General features: G+C 39.1%; 1 protein-coding gene across 1 annotated transcript in view; it reads right to left on the minus strand.

The window, feature by feature from the left end:
• LOC125254865 (rho guanine nucleotide exchange factor 17) overlaps positions 1–23,579 on the minus strand; it is a 119,789-nt gene extending 96,210 nt beyond the window's left edge. The window contains 3 exon segments of the mRNA XM_048169706.1: positions 18,750–21,496; positions 21,499–22,233; positions 22,517–23,579. Coding sequence (XP_048025663.1) covers positions 18,750–21,496; positions 21,499–22,233; positions 22,517–23,045 — 4,011 coding nt within the window. The 5' untranslated portion in view covers positions 23,046–23,579.
• Between the last annotated feature and the right edge of the window lie 753 nt (positions 23,580–24,332).

Genomic DNA, 24,332 nt, shown 5'->3' on the forward strand with positions numbered 1-24,332 from the left:
AAAAGAGCGAGGAGAGAGTGGGAGAAAAATATTGTTGCAGTCTCTTCGCTAAATGCAACTTTGTCTTTTATGGAATGAGAACTACGAATGAGAACCAGATGTAGGCCTGACGACACAACAGGCCTGAAGGATAAAAATAGGTTGAGATAAATGGACGGGATAGTTCCTCCAATGAGGGGGAAGAGAAGGCTGCTGGTGGTGGCAGTAACATTGGCGTTCCCATCTGGAGGCCTGCGCCAAACTCAACTAACTTCCTATTCATACACAAGTTCCAGAGAAAAACATTTCTAAGAAGGTATGATTTCTGGATATGATGGCTTTATGCCAATAAAAAGCTATAAAACACAGATTCAGCTGCAGAAAAATGACAATAAAAATGCCTCGTCTAAGTTGTGTTCAAGTGTCCTTTAAATTTAATGGCTAATAACCTCGTCTCCTGTTACAACTTGAAGAGCTCCATGCTGATGTCATCTAATATTCCATCAGTCTGCTGCCAGAAAAATAGTCATGTTGAACAAGTATCTGAGCAAAAGGTTAAAAGGTGACAAAACCGTCATTCATTTTCATTCCCAAAGACACTAAATTTGGGCTCCTATGCGACATGTACAAGAGAATGTACTTGACATTGAGCTTTCTTACACAACCTAACAGGAGATTTAACTCGCAAGCTTTAAATAAGACAAGAGTGAACACTTTAAGATGTTTAAGGAGAGGGGGGGAGAAAAAGAAGAAAAAAAAAACTGCTGCTGAAAAAAAGAAAACATTATGTTATTGCAGCTGTGTCCATTCCACTATTTCTGAAGAAGAAAATAACCTCTAAACCTCTCAAGAACAGATCAAGGTTGTTTTTTCAGCCCATAGTTATAAAAAAGAAGAAGAAATATGACCATTATGATTTTGTGCATTATGACAGTTATTTTTATACCAATTAATTAATTCTGCCAATTCTCATGCAACATACAAAACAAACTCTCATTATCATTACTGTAATGCAAAAAACAAAACAAAAAATTAAATATTACTGACACTGTAAGGTAAAGTATTTTACTGAAATACAGTATCAATACTGTATATGTAAAATATGCCTTATTGTCACATCAATTAAGCATATTAATTTTTTTTTTCAATCCAGAGATTGGCTTAATGTTTTCAATAAATAAATAAAATAAGCAATAAATAAAAATAAATAAGTAAATTATATATATATATATATATATATATATATATATATATATATATATATATATATATATATATATATATATATATATATATATATATATATATATATACACACACACACACACACACACACACATATTAATAATAAATAATAAATAAATAAGTAATTAAAGGGTTAGTTCACTTTCAAATTAAAATTTCCTGATAATTTACTCACCCCCATGTCATCCAAGATGTTCATGTCTTTCTTTCTTCAGTTGAAAAGAAATTAAGGTTTTTGATGAAAACATTCCAGGATTATTCTCCATATAGTGGACTTCAATGGCCTCCAAACAGTTGAAGGTCAAAATGACAGTTTCAGTGCAGCTTCAAAGGGCTTTAAACGATACCAGACGAGGAATAAGTGACTTATCTAGCGAAACGATCGGTCATTTTCTAAAAAAAAATTAAAATTATATACGTTTTAACTATAAACGCTCGGCTCTCTTCTTCTCTATTAGAATTCCAGCAGTGTAGATGCTGCTAAGTGTATTACTGTCCTCCACAGGTCAAAGTTTGAACTAACTGTTATTTACTTGCACAAGCATTTTGTATATGAGAATTTAATTCAAACTTTGACCTGTGGAGGGCAGTAATACACTGTAGCATCTACACTGCCAGAATTCTAACAGAGAAGAAGAAGAGAGCTAGTTCAAGACAAGCATTTATGGTTAAAATGTATATAATTTAAAAAACATTTTTTAGAAAATGATGATCGTTTTGCTAGATAAGACCCTTATTCCTCGTCTGGGATTGCGTAGAGCTCTTTGAAGCTGTACTGAAACTGTAATTTTGACCATCAACTATTTGGGCTCCATTGAAGTCCACTATATGGAGAAAAATCCTGGAATATTTTCATCAAAAACCTTAATTTCTTTTCGATTGAAGAAAGAAAGACATGAACATCTTGGATGACATGGGGGTGAGTAAATTATCAGGAAATTTTAATTTTAAAGCAAACTAATCCTTTAATGCAATGCGTAAGTATTAAGTAAATCAAATGTATAAAGAGGGAATAAAGAGCTGATGTAAGGGAAAAATCAGAAAAAAAAAGAGGAAAAATTAGAGAACAAAACAGACTTTTCGCATCTTAATATGAATCTGTGCTCAAATTTGCCAAGACATCAAAGTATGTAATCAAAAGTCAGATCTCAATATTAACTCCAACATTCCTCATTAAAATCTTCAGTCTAAAGTTTTCAATGGGAGCGCCACATTTTTAAAAGGCAGGAGCGTAATGAGGCGCTGAGCGTCTTTTTCACGCTCAAGCACTGAGAGCTCGGCGTTTTTTACCAGTCGCCTCGAGTTTTGAGTAAAACGCTGCGCTCATCACTGTCACTTTTTAGCCAGCCGTCCAATCAGAGTGGAACAGGGGCGGGACAAATACAACACCGACCAACTGTCACAACAACATTCTTGCTGTACAACAACAACAACAAGCAGAGAACGGGACAAAATGGATGAGAAATTAATATTGCTGGTCCCAGAACATACATAAGTACTCTACATTGTGTCAACATTTTTATTTTCTGCAAAATCAGTTACAAGTAACAGTGATATTCTGTATCATAGCAACAAAGCGTCTCAACTGAAAAAAAATGCTGGGATGCCGAAGCAAGCGCTCACAGATAGGTGTTTTCAGCAGAGCGTCTAGCATTTTCAGCTGGCTAAAAACGTTTTGGTGGACATGCGGCCTTACTGTATAAAAATGCCAGATAAAGTTAATACTTGAACCAAACATAACTGAGAACTGCATTAAATCTCACGAGATATGTAGAAGCAGCTACAAAATCCTCCTCCAGGATGAACCCTGAGTAACTCTGAAGTTATTTGTGCTCTGGAACAGATGCACACACACAGCCTGTAATCCCAAACTCAGGCTTCGATTACCTGCTCTACCGGCACAGACTCCTCATTCATAGGAGGTCAGTCTTGACATAATGGCACGATTTTCCCAGTGTCCTCCAGCAGTCATCTCAACTGCACTTTTTTCTCTTTGTATGAAACATTTGTGCACTTCCTGGCTTCCGACTGCCTGTCTTCCTCCGTTTCCTCTCCCGCGTTCCGAAGACTCTGGAATCAGCGGTCATTACCATTATCACAATCATCATTAGGAGGGTAATTGGGGCTATTATGATTGATGAAGGCTGATCTGCAGGTCGTGCTGAAGACATGGGACCCCGAAAGTCCAGCCAGAGGACATACGGCTCACCTCTCTCGACACACACTAGCATGTAAAAATGCGATCTTCGATTTAGAAAATCCACATGAAAACTAATTTTAACCAAACATGTATGTTATATAATATATAGTGAAAAGTTGTTGTTGCATGCATGCCTAACTCGAACCAACTGGGATTCAACAATGTGACACAAAACATTTTTCTTTCTTCATCAAAAAGGAATTGAGAACCAAATCAGTGAATTTCATATCAGGCTAACCTAGCTGAACTTCAATACAACTGAGGGGGGCAAAAATATTGGAATTTGTTCTACTGAAACAGATAAGCATTGGGCGCACAACCTTCAAACTTCCCAATTTCCTGACGTTCATCTGACGGACTAAACCTCAGAGGAGGGGGCGACCAACGAGGGGTCCTGGCCCTGACCCAACCTCTGCCAGCATGCCGAGCACCAAATCCAGCTCTTTAATCTTGTGCATGTCTGATTTAGAAACATTTTTGCTGGCGTTCTTTGTCTATATTAAGGTTCTAATATTGGAGAAAGAGCAGAGTCTGAAAAAGGAAAAACAAACCGAATGGCTATTTCAGGACTGTCAAACATCACTTTGAAAAGCTGCGCAAATTCAGTTCCGGACCACCCTTAACGCGTCGTGAAACCCAAACACAGATAATTATACCACAGAAACGTTAACAGTTCCTGAAGTGTTACGTTAGCCTCCAATCATGCTAAAGTTCCTAGCGTGTGACGTTATCCTTGCAGTTTCTCCTAATATTATGGCCTGTTATACAGTGGTTATTATGGTTAGTATACAGTGTGACCAACTCATGTGTGAAGTAGTCTAAAACAAAGCTACTAGCTTGATGGTTAACTCATGAAATCAAACAAATTAAAGGAATGACAGCTGAGCTTATATTCAACTTAAACAACATTAAAGGTGAAGCGATACCAAACAAAACTGCAAAAAATAATGGTGCATTCACGGCATGTTAGAATTACCATAATTACGAGATTCCAACTTGTAAAAAGCATTCACGTCCTCACAGAACTTGTGATTACAACTTGTAATCTCAGAATTTCCAGAGTTCTGATCACATGACCGCTGTACCACCAGAACGCAAATGTCATCATAATTTGCCACGCAGGACAGCAAACGAAGAATACGAAGATTTATCTTGAGCAATACTGTTAAAGTCCCCCTGAAATCAAAATTTAAGTTTTTTAGCTTTTAGTATGAATATGTTAGCCTTAAGGTTATGAATAAGCTGGTGTGTTCCAAAACAATGACACAATTCGCATTTAGGAGATATAAGCATTCGAATCTCACAGTTTCTCACTTCCGCTAAAATGGATCACGGATTTTCACAACATCACATCACACTTGTCAAATCTTCGGTCCAATCAAATGCTCTCTAGAATCTGAAATCCCGCCTCCTCCTACACTCTTACAGACGCTGAGTAGTTATTAGTTTCTACATGGTGAATGGCATATAGTGCACTATATAGAGAATAGGGAACGATTCAGACTTCTTGATGCGGATGAAGTCCGTTTCGCGTTAGTGTCACATGAACCGCCGCAATGCAAGCAGTCTGCTCCGGTCCAGAGACACAAGAGCACAAAAGGTATCGGAACCTTTTGAATTCTGCACAGAATGCTGTATGTAATCGATATAAAGGACATTATGAGGAGAAACGGTTAGAGATTAGAAGGAAACAGAGGTTTTACTAAGTCTTTACTGGCGATAACAAACGAAACGCTATTGGCTATTTAAAAAAGGGGCGGGGCTGTTCGATATATCGCCCTGTCTTCCTGTTTCAGTTGAAATTAGGGCTGGGCGATATATTGCATGCGATTCTCACGCGCATTTTGTCAGTAAAGCCGGTTCCCTGATTACCGCTAAATCGCCATCACCTGCTTTCAAATGGAGCGCCATTTAACAGACAGAGCCGTAGTTCACTGATAAGCCACGCAATATCACGTTCATATCGCAGATGAATCGACTTCGATAATGAACCCGATTTTGCGTGGCTTGTCAGTGAACTACGGCTCTGTCTATTAAAAGGCGCTCCATTTGAAAGCAGGTGATGGCGATTTAGCGGTAATAAAGGAACCGGCTTTACTGACGAAATGCGCGTGAGAATCGCATGCGATATATCGCCCAGCCCTAGTTGAAATCACGTCAACACACTGAATAATGCTGCGCGTTCCAACACTCTTCAGTGGGCCTTTGATGCAAATAACAGACACAACAATGCCGGTATAACTATAGTCATGACAACTCTCGGAAGATTGTTAGCATGGTAATGGATATGACAATGCGAATGTATTTGGTCTTGGCAGAATAGATCTGCTACACTGCTGCTGAATTGCTGCTGCTGTAGATTATTGCTGTTGTTGTAGATTATTGCTGCTGCTGCAGAGCAAGTACAGGAAATTGCTACTGCCAATTCATACGCACAAATAGCATATATCAATAACCCATAGCAGATTTATACAGGTGGAGCTGGGGAAGGTGGAGGGTTTCAGAGGAACACTGAAGCGTGCTGCAAACTGCTATAGTTAATGTAACCAGCCATTGCTCATTGCTGCAGATGTGACATGGACCACTTGTGCCAAGTAGTTAACGCTGTAATTATCATCAGCTTGCATTAAGACCCAATAGCCTGCACCATCTAGAGTTTCATGACAGAACTATGTATGTATATATCTATGTGTACAATATGCGTCACATGACTAAACAAGCATCATCGTTTTCAAATACCTCCGTTTTCACCATCCACACTAAAATGCGAAAACAGTGTTTTCAAATTTATCCATTTTAGAGAGCGTTTTCAAAAAGCTCCATTTTCCTTGTCAAAAATGCTGTTTCAGTGTGAATGGAAGGCAAAAACGTAGATAAAAAGATGCGTTTTCAAACTAAATCGTATTAGTATGAATATGGCATCAGAGTTTGAGGATGTGAACTAAATGTCATAGGTTGTCATCTCGTAATTACGGTAATTACGACATGGCATAAACACAGCATTACTACACTTCCTCCATCGTGGTTGTTCAAACCACCATTGGTTGCTCAAACAAGTAGTCCCGCCCCAAAGTGGCACTATTGGTTCACAGCAATGCAGAGGACAGTCAGTCAATTAACTCTGACAAGCTCTAGTTTCCCAATAGATAATGTTCAGACTATAAAACTAATAATAATAATACACACCCAACAACCAATGCTTCAATGCAAACCAAGAGAAAAAAACCTGCCTGATTTTTCAAGTCTTTGCCCAGTTCCAGAAACTTCTTCCTGGAGGTGGGACTTGAGGTCTTGTAGTCTTTCCTGCCATCACCATAGAAACGTGAAGTCCCTCTAAACCGCCTCACCGATGCCATTGAAGCCGAACAAAGAGCGAGAGAGAGGGAGAGCAGAAGTCTCGATCGTTCTCTGTAAAACTGGCACACACTCTACGAGTTTGATCTTGCGACGTGCCCATTTTGTAATGCCAAGACCGAGTCAGTATGCATGTGAATGTGTCAGTCAGAGAGGGAACGCCGCTCCGGTCCACCCACATTCTGAAGGCCCCGGAGCCCACATGCTCAGTTATGCCCTGGCCTGCTACAGTACATGCATTGTCCGTGAGGAACAGCAAGTGGGCTTGGACGCCAATGAGGAAACGCTTGAAGGACGGGGACGGGTTTCACTGTGACATCGACTCAGTCACACTCAGAATGTATCATAGCTGCCATTTATTTACAGGCAAATAAATATATATTATATATATACACATACACACCCCTGGCAAAGTGTAGTTTTGGACGATATCAGCATAAATCCTCAACAATTTTTTGGTGCAAATACATTACAATAACTTGACATTATCATTGAAGACCAACAACAATAATTTTCATTTTGATTACATAATAATGGCAATATATACATGTCAAAGTCAGACATGCCCCTTTGCCAGCTGTGATGCCTGTGAAACTTGGCCCTGGTTTGGGTCAGCACACCTTAATAGCTTCAACAATTGATTGCCAATTAAGTTTAGAACACAATGAACCAATTAGAACCCAGTTTAGGTCAGATAGCTGCTAATGGTGGATATTTTGATGAATTGAAAATTAAAATTTTTTCTATGTATAATCTGTTATGTAATAAAATATGTTTTCGTAGTTTGTGTTGTCCCTTATCAGTGTAAAATTATCACAAATTAAAAAGGATTCATGCCAATATTGTCCACAACCCCACTTTTCTAGGGCGTTTCCAAACTTTTGGAGGACAGTGTACATATACACTACCATTTTGTGCTCTGCATTTCACCCATCCAAGTGCACGCACAGTGGGCTGCTGTTTTTTCTGCAGCGCCCGGGGAGAGATTGGGGGTTAGGTACCATATACTGATTTGCTGCTCATTAATTTTTATGATCAATGTTGAAAACAGTTGTGCTGATTAATATTTTTGTGGAAACCGTAATACATTTTCTCAGGATACTTTGATGAATAGAAAGTTCAAAATAACAGCATTTATTTGAAATAGAAATCTTTCTTAACATTATAAATGTTCTTTCTGACACTTTTGATCAATTTAATGTGTACTTGCTGAATCAAAGCATTCATTTTTCCAAAAATTCTTACTGACCTCAAACGGCAGATGTAAAATGTAAGACGTAAATATCACCCTTGTTGATGTGTAAAAATGAAGATAAATCCACATGAAATGCAAATAACCGGATCAAACACCTGTCAAATTAAGTTATACAAGAGTCAAATTTCCAAGTTACATCAAATTAAAACCAAAATGTATCAAGGTAAACTAACTCAGTTTCTAAAACAGAAACACTGCTCCATTCCTGAAGATTCCACAAAGACCTTTGTGATTTTCTAAATAGAATTTATGCAAAAGAGGAGGTTCTTTTCCATGTTGCCCAAACTTGTGGAGTACACGGATCCAAAGTGGAAAAGAATGAAATATGAATGTCTTACCCACATCACACACACAGCTGCAGCATTCTGGGTTTATAAAAAGGGAAAAGAACCACACTATGGAGAAGATAGTGGATTGAAATACACAAAAATCCAATGGTAGAGTCATAAATCATGCCTTTTGTCTCTGTTCCCCAAGATGACAGACAAATATGCTCTTTAATAACCGCACACAGAGAAGTCCAGTGACATGAGATAAATTAGATGGGCAGCAGTGATTCTTTAGGGAACCCCAGAAAGTGGATAAACCATTCTCTCCCACATAAGCAAACAGAACACTGTAATTACAGAGGGTGGTACCATCGTAATGAGAGACAGAGAAAGCAAAGTTATAACTGACAGAGTATAAAAGCACTAGGGACAAAGAAAGAAGAAAGCTGATATAATGACATAACGATAATAATTAGTGGCGCTTGTTAAAGCAAACATCACTATTATTAGTGCTTATACTTCAGATTGGGGGTTTGTTCTAAACCTCTAACCCCAAGTATCACATTTTGGCATGCTTACTGTTTGTGCTACGGACAAAAATGATACTTTAAACCATGCAGCTTGTTGTGGAGAGCTGTTACTTTACTTAGTTACTGGATGATTTTCACCTGCCAGACAATAAAACGCAGGCAAAAAAAAATAAAAAATCCCACAGACTTAAACTAAAATCAGGGTTCGAGCCAGATTTAGAGACCAGAATATCACAGAGACTTGTGGGTGCAGGACTCTTTTAAATATCACACCCTAGGAATCAACGAGAACCCCCTAGCAACCACATAGTAACACTCTGGCAAATACCCAACATCCTAGCATCATGTATACAGGCAAAAATAACTCATAAAATAAAGAATATTTGGTCATCTGAAAAGCCTAATCTTGAATAAAAGTGAAAAAATGAAAATACTTTAATTTGATCAAGTGGATTACATTTACTCAGAAGTAAATGTAAGTGATGCCTAATGCAAGTGAAATGTATGTAATAATGTAAGTGAAAGCTATATTTTTATTAATATATTATATGGGTCAATGACATGATGAGTCCTTTTTTTTCCAAAGGCCTTAATAATAATAAAAAACAAAGATATGACATCCAAAGTATGTAAGGTAGTACAACTAGATCTCTTTTATTGAATCCAAAAAGTTTTAATTATATTTTGCTACATATAAAAGTATTTTAAAGATTTTAAAGCGTCAAAAGGTCATTCGGTTTAACTGACCAAAGGCCAACACAGCCATTTCATTTTTGATTAAAATATCTTAAAAAGTAATAAATGTACACATTTTTTACTCTGGCATGATTTTATAACATCATATCTCAACATAGTGCAAAATAGTATTAAAATTATGTGTAGAAGATCATAGTCATGTAATATCATGTGACAGGATGTGACATCACTCACACACCTGCAAAGGACCACATGGTCATAAAGCAAAGTAACTCTCTCTTAACTATTTGAAAAATTCATGTTTTTTCACTTGTTCATACGCATGTCCCGAAATATCAGGTCATTCGCTACAACTGTTATAAAACATTGAAAATGTTTTTAAAAACTTGTACTAAATATAAAAGGTTTGACTGTCATTTTGCTGGCAAGCTAGCAACCTAACAAGTTAGCTAGCTAGATATCAACATGTTAGCATTGTTTGAAAATACTGTCATTTGGTATAACCAAAAGTGTCATTTGGCAATTTTGGTTAAACCGAATTACTTTTTTGGTGTCAAATTTTGTCCATCTTCTAAAAAATTGAAGCAAAGTAACTAACTCTCTCTTAACTATTTGAAAAATTCATGTTTTTCACTTGTATATATATGTATGTGAGTGAGTGAGTGAGTGAGTAAGTGAGTGAATGAATGGTCAGCCAATTTTTGCAAAATAAAAAACAAAACAAAATTTGCAGCAACAGTAAATGTGACTACACTTTAATAGTGATGCTTGTCTCTGCAAACAAACACCACTGATAAGAAACAGCAAGGCCCTTTTCTTTTCTTGTTCCTCTAACTCTCTCCATTTCCCCTCCATTCCATGCCTTGGGTTCATCTCAATAAATCAGTGCAATGCAGAAGGCTTACATGGAAGATAAACAAATCAACACACAAACACTGGAGCTATGCCAGATGTACCATGGGAAAGGGTGAACTGCATCATTCTGTGACCCTGTTCTCATACTGGAGCTGTCTTACACAGCCTACCAGTTATAACAAAACACACAAGCACACAAGACAAGCCCATTTGCTGCTTTTTAATTCACAATTTTCAATTCAACTACTCGCACTTTGAAGTTAAACTGACCAAATTCTTGCATAATAATGAACAAGAAGTTGAAGAAATAAGTGATTAGTTTAAGAGACACATTATTGTGTGTCATTTTATTATAAGAATGAAACTACAAAACTTCATTTGAGACAAGAGCACTTAGCGGAACACGCAAAAAGAGGAATATCTAAACAGAGAGAAAAATGTCTGTTTTCATAAATAGAATGAGAAACATATTTGTGTGAATGTTTGGAGAGGGACATATAAAACACAACAGCCGGCATAGACGAGTGAGAGAGGGAGAGAGAGAGAGGGAGAGGGAGAGGTGAAAGAAAACTCTTCTTTATTAGTGTAAATTGTTTACTAAAACTGAAACCATTAATAAAACCATATAGAATATATACTTAAGCTAAAGAAAAACAAACGTAAAATATGTAATATACAAGAGAGAACCATTAATTCTCAAATAACAGGTCTGAATTCAGGCTGTGGTTACACACAGAAGATTCAGAGATAAACCACCTGTTTGATCATCATGAGGCCTTGAGCATCATTTCACTCAGTTTGCTCCTAAGGGAAAGCTCCTGCATTTCTTGTACTGGAAGTTACAGTGGTTGACTTAATGACAATTGACCTTTAAAAACGGTTTCATTTCGAGAGGGGGAGACATGAGGAACTCAAAAACACTTGTGAAATGAACATGACATGCATTCTAGTCCATCCATTACACTGATGCTGAAGAATTGAGATCCAGACCTCAGTTTGGAGTGAAACACAAAACTGATCAAAAAAAGAAGCATGACAGGGAGAGATGGGTGGTTGGATTAAAATGAAGAAAAAAATACTGGTTCTGATTGGTGAGCCCTCATACTGACAAACCATCTACATAACAACACCTCCAATCACTTTGACGTTTCCCAAGTTCAACGGATCTGGTGTGAGATTTGATCCTGGCAGTATTTTACCCTCATCTGCATGACAGAACGCTTGAGTTTAACTCTAAATGCATGCACCGTCATGCTTACAGAGACCACCAACAGAAGAAAACACCAGAAGAAGCCTCATCTGATGATGGATAGGGGTTTGCATCTAAATAAAAGCAAAAAAAAAAAAAAAAAAAAAAAAAAAAAAAAAAGAAGGGGGGGGGGGGGGGGGGGGGGTTGGCTGGGATTAATCAGATTATGAATGTGTTAATGCATTAAGGAAAGAAAATTAAATGCTGGGGACTTGTGCAATCCAAATCAATAAAGCCAAGATAAAGGGAATGGAATCAATATTCCTGATAACAGATAACAGATGAAGTTGAGTCTAGGTCACAATAATCACCCGACACAGCACAGCTCTGATGTCTCATGGGGTCGTGACCCCTGTGTGAATGATTCTGCTCTGGTGGAATTATGGGTAGTTGTCCAAAATGCAATGTGCATTGAAATTTGTGTGGGGTGGGGGAACATGTGGAGATTAATTCACAATTTTCTGTGGATAAAAAAAAAAAAAAAAACATTCAGATAAAAATAGTCAGATAGTCAGAATAAAAAAAGTATATTATATATATATATATATATATATATATATATATATATATATATATATATATATATATATATACACATATATACATATACATACATACATACATACATACATACACATTATAATGATAATAATTCTGGTTTGTAGAGTTAATTATATATATATATATATATATATATATATATATATATATATATATATAAAATATGTTGAAGCACTGAAATAAGTTGAAGCACTAAAACTATTAACTGGAAATAAATAACTAACTAAAACTAACTAAAACTGAAACACTTAAACAGCAATATATTGTCCTATTCTAAAGGGAAGTATGTTATCTGTCCATTAAAGTAGCTCATCCTTTAAATGTCTCTCTCGCTCTCCTCTAAAAGCCATTTGCAGTCAGCTCAGGAGCTGAGGAACATTGTGGAGGGATGAAGTCATTTTTGTCATTCTTCCAGAAATGAGATTCAGCCCTGATATCAGGTACTCTGACAGGGAGGGACAGAGGGAGTAATGGATGACGGGAGGGCTATAAAAAAAAAAGAAAAGTGATACTTGGAAATGAAAGAAGGGAGAAAATAAAGGACTGATTGAATGAAAATGAAGCAAGCGAGTGAAAAAGAGCACAGGAACATGGAGGAGAAGAGAAAAGGGGGTCTAGTTGTTTTTCTGTTGTTTTCATTTAAACAGGCACCAGGAATGTGGCCTTCTTTTCCTTCACTACTGCAAAACGGCCATGAACACAACAGCCGGCACAGAGAAGAGAGAGAGAAAGAGAGAGAGAGAGAAAAGTGAAAGAAAACTCTCCTTAGTACTGCAACCATTCAAATAAAACTATATACTGTATATAAAATGTATAGAATTTAGAAAAACTTAAAGGGTTAGTTCACCCAAAAATGAAAATAATGTCATGTCGTTCCACACCCTTTCATTCATCTTCAGAACACAAATTAAGATATTTTTGATGAAATCCGATGGCTCAGTGAGGCCTCTTTTGCCAGCAATGTCACTGAACTTCTCAAGATGCAGAAAGGTACTCAAAACAGTTCATGTGAGTACAGTGGTTCTACCTTAATATTATAAAGCGACGAGAATACTTTTTGTGCACCAAAAAACAAAATAACAACTTTATTCAACAATTTCTAGTGATGGGTGATTTCAAAACACTGCTTCATGAAGCTTCGAAGCTTTAAGAATCTTTTGTTTCGAATCAGTGATTCAGATCGCATATCAAACTGCTGAAATCACGTGACGTTGGCGCTCCGAACCAATGATTTGAAACAAAAAATTAGTAAAGCTCCGAAGCAGTGTTTTAGGTGAACTAACCCTTTAAGCTTTAAAACTTAAATGTGTTGCTTTGGCAACTAAATGAAATATAAAAATACTAAAATTAAAGGATTAGTTCACTTTTAAATAAAATTTTCCTGATAATTTACTCACCCCCATGTCATCCAAGATGTTCATGTCTTTCTTTCGTCACTCGAAAAGAAAGTAGAATTCCGTAAGTAGAATAGCCTTCCCTGTTCTACTTACCATTAAAACGAAAATGGCGCCGCGTTCGTTCCGTAAGTTGAATAGGGAAGGCGTAGGACATACAGCGTAAGCGCTTTGAAGAATGCGGAAAGCAAAGGCATGTGCAAGGCGATCATTTGTGATTATAAAGCATATACAGTTGTATTTTTTTCGAAAATGACGATCGTTTCGCTAGATAAGACCCTTATTCCTCGTCTGGTATCGTTTAAAGCCCTTTGAAGCTGCACTGAAACTGTCATTTTGACCTTCAACCGTTTGGTGCCCATTGAAGTCCACTATAAGGTGAATAATCCTGGAACGTTTTCATCAAAAACCTTAATTTCTTTTCGACTGACGAAAGAAAGTCATGAACATCTTGGATGACATGGGGGTGAGTAAATTATCAGGAAAATTTTATTTGAAAGTTGACTAATCCTTTAAATCTGAAATAAAAATAAATTAAAGCTATAAAAATGAAAATTAAACCTAATAAACATGACAAAAGCACATAAAACTATTTCTACGTATATAAAAGCTAATTCAAAATGTTAATAAATACTACAAAAAAAAAAAACTTACTATATAAATAACACTGATGTGCTAAACACAATAAAGATCAATGATTTTACAGCATCATATTAAGTTTATTAATTAAAGTTCATATTTATTCTTCATACTTAGGATTAATGATTTGAACAACTGCTAAGCATCCACATAGCAACCAACCCTAGCAACATGCTAATTTTTGAACCACTAGAATCAGCAAACAAAATTGCAAAATAATCACAGTTTCACACATTTCTCGAATACATCTCGCTATCTGTTGATGGGCCACTGACCTCTATAGTTTAAAAAAAAAAAATACTATGGAAGTCAATGGAGCCCATCAACTGTTTGGTTACACATATTCTTCAAAATATCTTTTGTGTTCAGCAAAAGATTTTTGGGTGAACTATCCCTTTAAAATGGTGGCAAGCTCATCGTCCAGCCTGAGCTGCAAAAAAAAAAAAAAGTGTCAAAAACCCATTTCAAATCAGTCAAAGGTCCTTTCAACCAGTCTTAAACCTGTAAACCAGCTTAGCCTGGTAATAAAGCCATTTTTTTTTTCTTCAGCAGACGAATAACATGAACTGATGAATCATTCACAATAGCAGTGGGGGAAGCAAGCTTAAGGGTGAGAAAATCTACAGACATCTCCAAGACATCCAGGCCTTACATTAAAACACACTGACTCACAAGTGTCTGAGTGAACACACAGAGTGAATTACTCTCGGATAGAAGGAACGACACAGACATGACTGTGTCCCCTCTGAGACAACGGTCCAATCGAAGGCAGACAGCAAACACATGCACTCATTCCAACTGAGCCTTTAATCCCGCTAAAGACACTGAGCAGCAGTTACAGCCAGAACAGCATCAAAGCTCTGACAAGTCATGCAAACACAGCACACAGTCGTCTGGAGTGTCTGTGTGTATGTGTGTGTGTGTGTGTGTGTGTGTGTGCTGTCTCACGCCTGGCACTTTGTTTCCAAACAGTCTCCCGAGCAGAGCGGCACATTCCAGCCTCTGCAGCTCATCAAACATATTAGTAACCACAACAACTTCCTGTTTCTGTTCCCCAGCTTCCTGTCTGTGCAGGATCACTCGGCACAGGCACTGATAAAGGAGCAGAGACTCTTATAACACACACACATACACTTAAACACACAAAAACTGTATCCCTACCATTCCTGCTAAAAAAACACACACACACACACACACACACACACACACACACACACACACACACACACACACACACACACACACACACCTTAAACCAGTTTAGACCTGCAGACCAGCTTCATAGAGCTATAAAATGAATATTGATAGCCAATCAGATTATTTGAGATCATATTAAGATCACTGACTTTTAACTTCAGATAGCTTGGCAAACGGAGTACAGTTTGAGACTTTGTTGAGATTTCTTCTGAAACTCTTAAGCAAGTCTCCATTTAATCTTATTGCCGTCTAGGAGGATATTAAAAGGTTTTTGGGATTTGATTAGTACAAAAATATTTTTGAATTTAAAATATAAAATTCTAAAAAGGTACTTACAATTGAAGACAGGCACAGCACCGGAAGCAACATTACAAAAAATTCACTGATTAAAAAAATATAGCCTCAAGAAGCATATGTTAACATGAAACTAGTTTTATAGAATCACTTACTTTGTGCAATGTTATATGATATCCAATCTTTCAACTTCAGCGTCATGAAAATTACTATTTACATGGAGCAAACTCCAGCCACTTACATCAGTAGTGCATAACCAGATGCTCATCCAGCTAGGTAGTCTGTCTCACCTCAAAATGGTTAATTTAGATGACTTTAAAGATCAAATAATATATATTTTAACTCAGTACTTAAATGCAAGTGCTTTACTAAAAGACAAGCATCACATTTCTCCTTGTAAACCATTTAAAAGACCCTACAGAGGTGCGTTACTGTAAGTTAACTGAAGGAAAAAATGATTTCTGTGATAATCAACCATATGCCACAAATGCTTCTTTGAAGTTCTTTTTCGGTATATTTAAGAGCATCAGAAACTTACTTAGGGTACATTTACATGACAACGGCCATTCATACGAATTTGTGAAAATTACCAAAAACGCTGTATTCTGCTAGCAGGCCATTAGATGGCGATGTAATACGCATAACCGTTTTCACAGATTCGCGTTTTTGTTGTTTACACGGAGACCTTTTTCGAAAACTTGCACTTTGAAGCCCGTTTTCAAAAGTTTGCGTTTTCAGGCCGTTGTCGTGTAAATGAATGGCCAAAACGCATAAAAAGTTTTCCCTTAGCAGGCTGTGCTTTTGTTACGTTCTTTTATCCTGGCTCTTTTGCTTGTCTTTGTACAGCTGAGAACAATGTGTTCACCCTCCTCTATCCGTTTCACATTACCGCAGCATTGAGACATCTTCACAGGTTACTCACAAAGAGCTCAATCTGAGGGCGTTTTCCCCTCCACTGTCCACATGTGTTTTTCCTTCTTTTTTCAGGGGTGTGTTTACAGTTTCTGATCATCACAACCTCAGGGAATACTTGGCTAACCCGTCTCACACAGACAAGCTCTCTACACACACGTTGCAGCCCCTGTAATAAACACCCTGTGTTTATGGTCTGAACCACTCCAAGCTTCAATATTCATTAACCCACTAGTGACAGACATCCGCACTCTCCTCTTTCACTAAAGAACAAGTACAGTGATGCAGTCAAGATAATTACCATGGCCTCAACTTTTACCTAACAACTGCCATTACTGTGGTTAGTAATTGCATAACCAAAATCACAGAAAATACTTTCAAACATATGGAAAGAACTACTTATAGGTTTACTTTAAATAAACTGAAAGCAAATGCAATACGTTTGCCCCAAAATGTATATCATTGCATTAGATAACTACATACCAAACTTGGTGGCATTTCTTAAAAGGAAATATAAACACACTAATGCAATGACACTCATCCATATTTAACTGTGGCTTAAGTGTACAAATACTTTCTGAGGCCACTATATTCATATACATATGGCATGTGCTGTAGACAAAATCTTTGGACACGGTTTGAAAAGGAGGGGGGAAAAACATGAAAGAAACATCAAACATCCCTACACATGTCATAAAGCAGGCATTAGTCTCTGCAAATGTGCCTGGAGCTTAAGAGGAGGAACATTTAGCTCTATTTACACTTTGTGTTTTCATTAGCCACAATACGAATGTGTGTGTGCGAGTGCCTGAGAACAGAGTGAAAAGCGTATGCAAGTCTCCAAGCCTCTGTCAATGATGGACTCAAATTAGACTGCATAATCCAGGCTGAATGAAAAGGCCATGCAAACATTTCCCCACTGTGCACTTCATAATGACCCTTGCAAGAAAAAAGAATAATAATAATAAAATAAAATAAAAGGAATTTGGGAGCTATAGAGGCCAACAGAATGTTACTCAAACTCATCTGCACCCTTTATATAATCAGCCAATTTCAGGCGGCTCCAAACACAGTCCTAAGTGGACCACAATACTGAAAGGACAAGCTGGCACAGATGAAATCTCAGGAAAATACAGCACCATAAAAGGTGGACTAAGGGAAACTATGACCAAACCCTGTGTCTGAGACAGACCAACCGTGCTACACAGGGCTTACCAAGCCATACAGAGAACTAATCCATCACTAAGAGTTTGCAAGACTTCTGAAAACATCACATCCCGGGGACATACACTACCAAGCACAACACTCTTAAATATGATATATGTGAATGGCACTTCTTCCTAAGGTCAGTTTGGTAACACAAGCCTTTTTTGAAAGTTAATTTAAGTTATTTTAACCTTCTATAGAACGGATAAACGATTATATAAATACACAAGGAGATAAAGCATTCCCTTCAAAATGTGTGTAGAATGATGCCAGAATTAGAAGACTTTTCACTAAGTCAAGCAAACAAGGGAATATTTGCAGCGGAGAAATACACAGATGCACACACAGTGCACAAACACGCTACAGGCACTGGACCAAAACAAAGGTAGGCTAAGGAAAAAAAAGAACAACACGACTCCAGAAGAACCTGCTGAGGGGGTGGAAATATGTTCTTCATATTTCTAAGAAACATCTTTCTGCTCTTTTCTTAAGAGACAAAAACAAAGTCTGGAGCAATAAATTCAGCTGCCCTACAACCTGAGGTAAGAACATGCCAAACAGTACACAAATAAATACATGATTTTGCACACACATGCCCACTCAAGCTGAAGGCCTTGAAATTCTCATCCAAGTTCTATTCAGTGTGATATATCAGCACACCAGCATGAAGGTCTCATAAAATGAAAAACTATGCAAAAAACACCTTGACTTGATTTGCTCACGAGTTATAAACTTCAAGTTAGAAACAATAAGGACGGTTAAAAAAAAAAAAAAAAAAAAAAAAAAAAAAACTACTTCCAATCAACAATCTTTGCTGAGTTTATATACATTTGCAAGTACATACGTCATAACTCTCCATAAACAATTCAAAGACATTTAAATACCCAAAATAGAGAATAGAACACATCACTCACCACTCTTGGTTTGGCCTTCAGAGGGACAGTGGGAAGTTCCTCACTGGACTTCCTCTCCAGTTTTGGCTCAGTGGTGGGAACTGAAGGTGTGGAAGTAGTGCCTTCCAGAATAACCCCACCAGTGGCAGCTGGGGTCTCCGCAGGGGACTCTGCAGAGTTCATGGCCAAGATGTATTGCTCAGTGACGTCCTCTAATGATGGAGTGTCCTCCCCTGGGACTATTTTGTCAGGCAGTGAAGACTCATGGCTAGACCTCTGGAGATCCTGGGATATGTGGGCATGTGAAGGAATGATCGGTACAAATGTGGCAGGTTCACTGGCATGACGCACATGTTTGGGTCTGACCTTTGAGGTTGGAAGCTGGGGGAGGATGGATGCAGAGGACTGCTCTTCACCTTGTTCATCTAACTGATCCCCGTCATCACAAGACACCTGATGGGTAAAGCGGTTTGTGCGTTTTTTGGGGCTTCTGCGAGTGATGCGAGGAGACAAAACCTGAGCTAGCTTAGGGTCAAAAGGAAAGGAGGGCTCTCCTGCTGCTTTTGTTTCTCCATTATGACCAAGGTGGGAGGGCAAAACATGCTCAGACTGAGAACGAGACCTTCTGGTTGGACAATATAGTTGTCGTTGTTCACTATTCAGTGCCCATAGCTCATCTCTTTGCTCAGATAAGATGGGCTCACTGCTAGAAGGTGGTATGGATTGTTCTAGTTCACTAATTGGCTCGCTGGGAAGCTTTTGAAATTCTAGGACTGTATCTGCCAATTCTCCACGCCTACTAGGGTCACTAAAGCTCTTTTTCTTCACAGCCTTGCCATTTACTTTCTCATCGATAAGATTATCCATTGCGCCAGGTTCACAAACAATGCTCTGAATCACAGTACTGTAATCTCTCAGGCTGTCGCTACACACGGAAAGGTCACTGGCTGCACTGCCTGTATATTCAGAAAGGTCTGCTGCAGAGGACTCCACACCACCCACCTTGGAGTTTAGAGAGAGTGAACCGAGCAGGTTGCTGTCCATGGAGAAGCTCTTTCCGCCATCCTCTGCAACTGAACAACGTCTATGAGGCATGGGATCACTCAAGGAGCGGTATGCAGACTCACCGTTCGACTCTCCGTTACTGCCATTGCTGGAGTCTGAACCATTGTTCCCAGCTGAGGAAAATTTCCTTCGCCTGCGAATAGCACTAGGAGTAGACGGAGCCTCTAAGGCCCCTTGGTTTACATTTTTACTGCTGCTAATGTCTCCTCCTATGGCTACTCCCTCATACTCTGTCCTAACAGATGGAACCTGAGATGAAAGAGATTCCTCTGGTGTTGTATCAGGCAACTGCTTATCGTACAACTCTGACTGATTCCAAGCGGTGAGAGTCTGACCCAGCAAGTCTTTACTGCAGGACAGCCCCCCATATGAGCCAACCTCTGGCTCTGTAACAATTCCTTCATCTGTCAGGCTAGATTCATGACCAGAGAGTTCATCCAATGACTTATCACAGAACATGTTCTCCTCTGAATTTCCCTTCTGTAAACATTTTTCACTTTTTCCATCAGCATCCCCTTCCTTACACCCAGTAAATACAGGGTGTTCAAGTCTCTTCACCTCCTGCTTTGCCTTATTTTCTTTTACAGTGTCTATTTTAGTGTCACTGCTTTTTGTCTTGAAACGGTCTTCCTCATAATCATCATCCTTACTTTCACTCATTTGACAAATGTCTCTTATTACCTGTCTGGCTTCCTGTACGTAGCGGTCTTGTAGAGGTGTCGGCATTGGCTCGTCGTAACCATAGGTACTTCTGCAGTCATCGCTCTCCACCTCCCTGTCAGCAATCACCACCTGTTCGCTACTGCCTTCAGAGTCTAGCCGTTGCTCGGAAGAACTCCTTAAACCTGGCCCGCTACCATAATATTGCTGTCCTCCTGGCTTCTCAGAGTAAGTGAAAGACTTTGCCCTCCTCAAAGTAGCAGTGAGATCCTTCAGAGAAGGGCGTCCAGGGTGCGGCCGATTTGTCCTGGAGCCCATTCTGTACACAGATGTGCCTTGATCAGAGTTCAGATTGTCCTCATCATCTTGACCCTTTTTCCTCATTCTTAACTCTGACAGATCAGTCTTAAGGTAGCTAAGAAGCGATAGCGTTTCTGAGGCAATGTCAGGGTTGGACATAGAGATCCTGTTCCTGTCTTTTTCATTATTTAAGGAGTGGGAGAATACTCTGTTTTCTGAACTGCCCGTTTTACAGTCTGCTGGGCTTAGGCTGGGCACAAGCTTAGGGCGAACTCGAACCGGGGCACGGGAAAAGTTATCTCCATGTCCAAAACTAGGCGAGCGGTACATAGTGGCATTGCCATGGTATGTTTTACTCAGAACCGCTGATGATGCCCTGCTAAAGCTGTGGATGTTGGTTGGCTGATCCTCTTCTTTTAATGTCTCTGTGCTAGAATACCTGCTACTATTTCTTGACCCTAACGGACTGGATATAAATGAGGGTATGGTGACTTTTGAAACACGTGACACCTGAGGAACAGGGCTAGTTCCGACTGACCCCTCAAAATTTCTATATAGGTGCCTAAAACTGTCCTTACTCATATGAGACCGTTGAGATGGATTGTCTCGTGCCCACGACATGCCCGCATTACAAACTCTAGAACGGAAACCCTCAGTCCTGCGGCCCACCGTCTGAGAATCACAAGGCTCCATCATTAATGGCTGGTTGTCGCTGTCATCTGACTCCTCATTGTCCTGTTGCAACTGTTTTTCTTCTTTTTCCTCAGCGAGCGACGTCTTACGTCCCTGTTGTGGTGAGCTAGCGCTGCAGGGCTGTCCTCCTCACTGCCTGAAGACCTTCCTCTCAACTTAGCCCTAGTGCCATGCTTGTTTTGAGGTAAGGTACCGACTGTCCATCCACTCAACTCCTCAACCTCTTCTCCAGAGCTCAGTCTTCCCTGAGTACCGGCTAGTTCTATGGAGGGCTCTGTCTGTGGTTGGGAGGAGTTATGCGTGGAATGCGAGCTATCCGGTGGCTGTGGCTGCTCTGCCCTCTGTCTCTGCTCCTGCAGCTGCCAACGGTGAGACCTGAGGGGCAAAGCACCCGTTCCTCTGTGTGGTGGGGGAGCAGTTGTAGAATCACAATTCAAAAACTCACAGGAATTGCTTTCAGCACTTAAAGTATGGAAGTCTGGGTTTGAATAGTCCACATACAATGCACTGTTGTCATGATGAGAGCTGATTGTATCTTGCCAGGCTCCCCTTGGCTGGTGGGGGAACTGTTTGTCACTTTTGTCTGGAGTTGAAATGCCCTCTTTAGCATCAAAATGTTGACAGGCAGATTTCAAGTCATCAGCATCTGAAGATGATCCATGTTGTTTTCTGCGTCCATCCCCAAATAGTTCTCTAATCTTAGTAACGCTTGGCCAGTTTGCATCAACATGAATAGTCTCTCCATAGGAAGGGTGATAGCCACGACGAGATTTGCATGTTGGGCTCCCTAAGACAAAAACATTGTGTTTTTAACTCACGGTATGATAGTTTAAATGCATTTAAATGTATTCATCAAGCAGACACTTTTAAGCAAAGTGACATTCAAATGCAGAACATCACAAGCAATCTGTCATAACAGTCAACAATATACAGTACACAATGCCAAGATTAAAGTAAGTACTTAAATATAAACAGACGTGACATAGTAAGTGTCTTTGTTTATGGTTGACGATTAGTTAAGCCCTAATAGGCAAAATGAGAACCAATGGTTTCAAAACAATGCATCTTACCTGTATTTGTGCCACCCAAAGTCTTCCGGAGCCTGTGTTTATCTGCTCTGTCCGAATCCGAGCCTGACACAGACTCTTGGGCAGAGCAATATCTGTTACTGTCTCTAAGATTCTCTTTCGCGGACTCCGAAAACTCCTTGGATAAGCAGCCACTCTCGTTCAAAGACGAATCTTCGGTACTTTTTGTGTTTTTAACGCTTCCAGTGTTTACTATGGAGCTCTGTGTCCCGGCTGTGCTCAAAATGAACTTCTCAGAGAGCTCACGAACCGATATTCCATGAGACGCTTTCTTGAGGTCTGCGGTTGAGAGGCTGGCCGCTGAGATTTTGGAAACTTTTCTGGATACAGAAACAGCGTGCGTCGCTTGTGATGGCTGCGCGCTGTGCTCTACGGCGTCTGGGGGAAGGGCACCGCACCTATCCAAATCCTCTCCAAATGATCTGCGCTTCTTTGCGCTCCAGCTCTCCAACTTTTTGAAAGAGACGCTTCTATATACAGACGCTTTTCTCTCAATCTCCCTTTCAGCCATTGCGATGCCTGTCCTCCCACTTGTCTTTCTTGCTTTTCTCTCAGTTCATTGATAAATAGTCCGCACTTTTCTTTCCCTTCTTTATCCGTGGTTGCCTTTACCCCCCTGAAAACAACTTACAATGCCCCCATTTAACCACAAAAGTTGCTTGGCAGTGTTTTCCGGAGAGGAGGACAAAAAAACTTCAGGAACAACAGATGAGATTGTTTACGAAAACAGAGTTATATCCCCAGACCTTTGCGCATGTTTGCCTCCCTTAGTGTCCATACATGCATTTATAAAGAGCTCAAAGTTTGAGCAAAAAACTCCCAAGTGTTTCACCCCAACAAACACTAGAGAAACGTTTGAATAATGTACTTTTTCCAAAGTAAATCCCATTTCCTTGGCCGACTGTCTTTCTTCAAACGCATCCTTTACTTCCAGCTTGAATAAGTGCGCTCAGCCTTTTTTAGGCACAATTAAGGGTTTCCGTGACTTGTGGCTTTTTACATACAGATAGTTCCTTGGATTGAGGGCGGGACTAAAACATGGGGTCGGGGTTAGAGAGAGAGACCCCTGGGGAATATGAGGGGGGATCCAGCTTTTCCTCTTTCTGATGTGAGAAAAAAGATAATGCTGACATTATGCGTCAGTCTATAAATGCACAATAGGAAACCGTTGAACAAATTATCATCTTCAGTTTTTTTGCTGATCTTTAGGAAGACTCAGACTGATAAATCTAATTATTGCCTCTTAAACCAAGGCTTTTTGTCTGCAGAGCGTCCATGAACTAGCTTTACAGTAAAAACTTTTGCAGTCCTTTGTTTCGAAGGGTTTTTTTTTCTCTCTCTTTTCTTTTTCGTCTATCTTGCCTTTTATTTGCACGACTACAGTGCACTCTAGTGGTCATATTCTTGTTTACTCATATACAATTGCCTATAAAAATGTCATTGCTTAAAGGGATAGTTCACCCAAAAAATGAAAATTCTCTCATCATTTACTCACCCTCAAGTTGTTCCAAACCTGTATGAATTTCTTTCTTCTGCAGAACACAAAATAAGATATTTTGAAGAATATGGGTAACCAAACAATTAATAGACTTCCATAGTATGGGGGGGGGGGGATACTATGGAAGTCACCCATCAACTGTTTGGTTACTGACATTCTTCAAAATATATTATTTTGTGTTCAGCAGAAGAAATAAATTCATACAGGTTTGGAACAACTTGAGGGTGAGTAAATTATGACAGAATCTTCATTTTTAAGTGAACTATCCCTTTAAAATAATAAAACATAAAACCAAGTGTC

This window comes from Megalobrama amblycephala, linkage group LG19 (genome assembly GCF_018812025.1).
Source record: "Megalobrama amblycephala isolate DHTTF-2021 linkage group LG19, ASM1881202v1, whole genome shotgun sequence".
NCBI classification, from domain to species: domain Eukaryota; kingdom Metazoa; phylum Chordata; class Actinopteri; order Cypriniformes; family Xenocyprididae; genus Megalobrama; species Megalobrama amblycephala.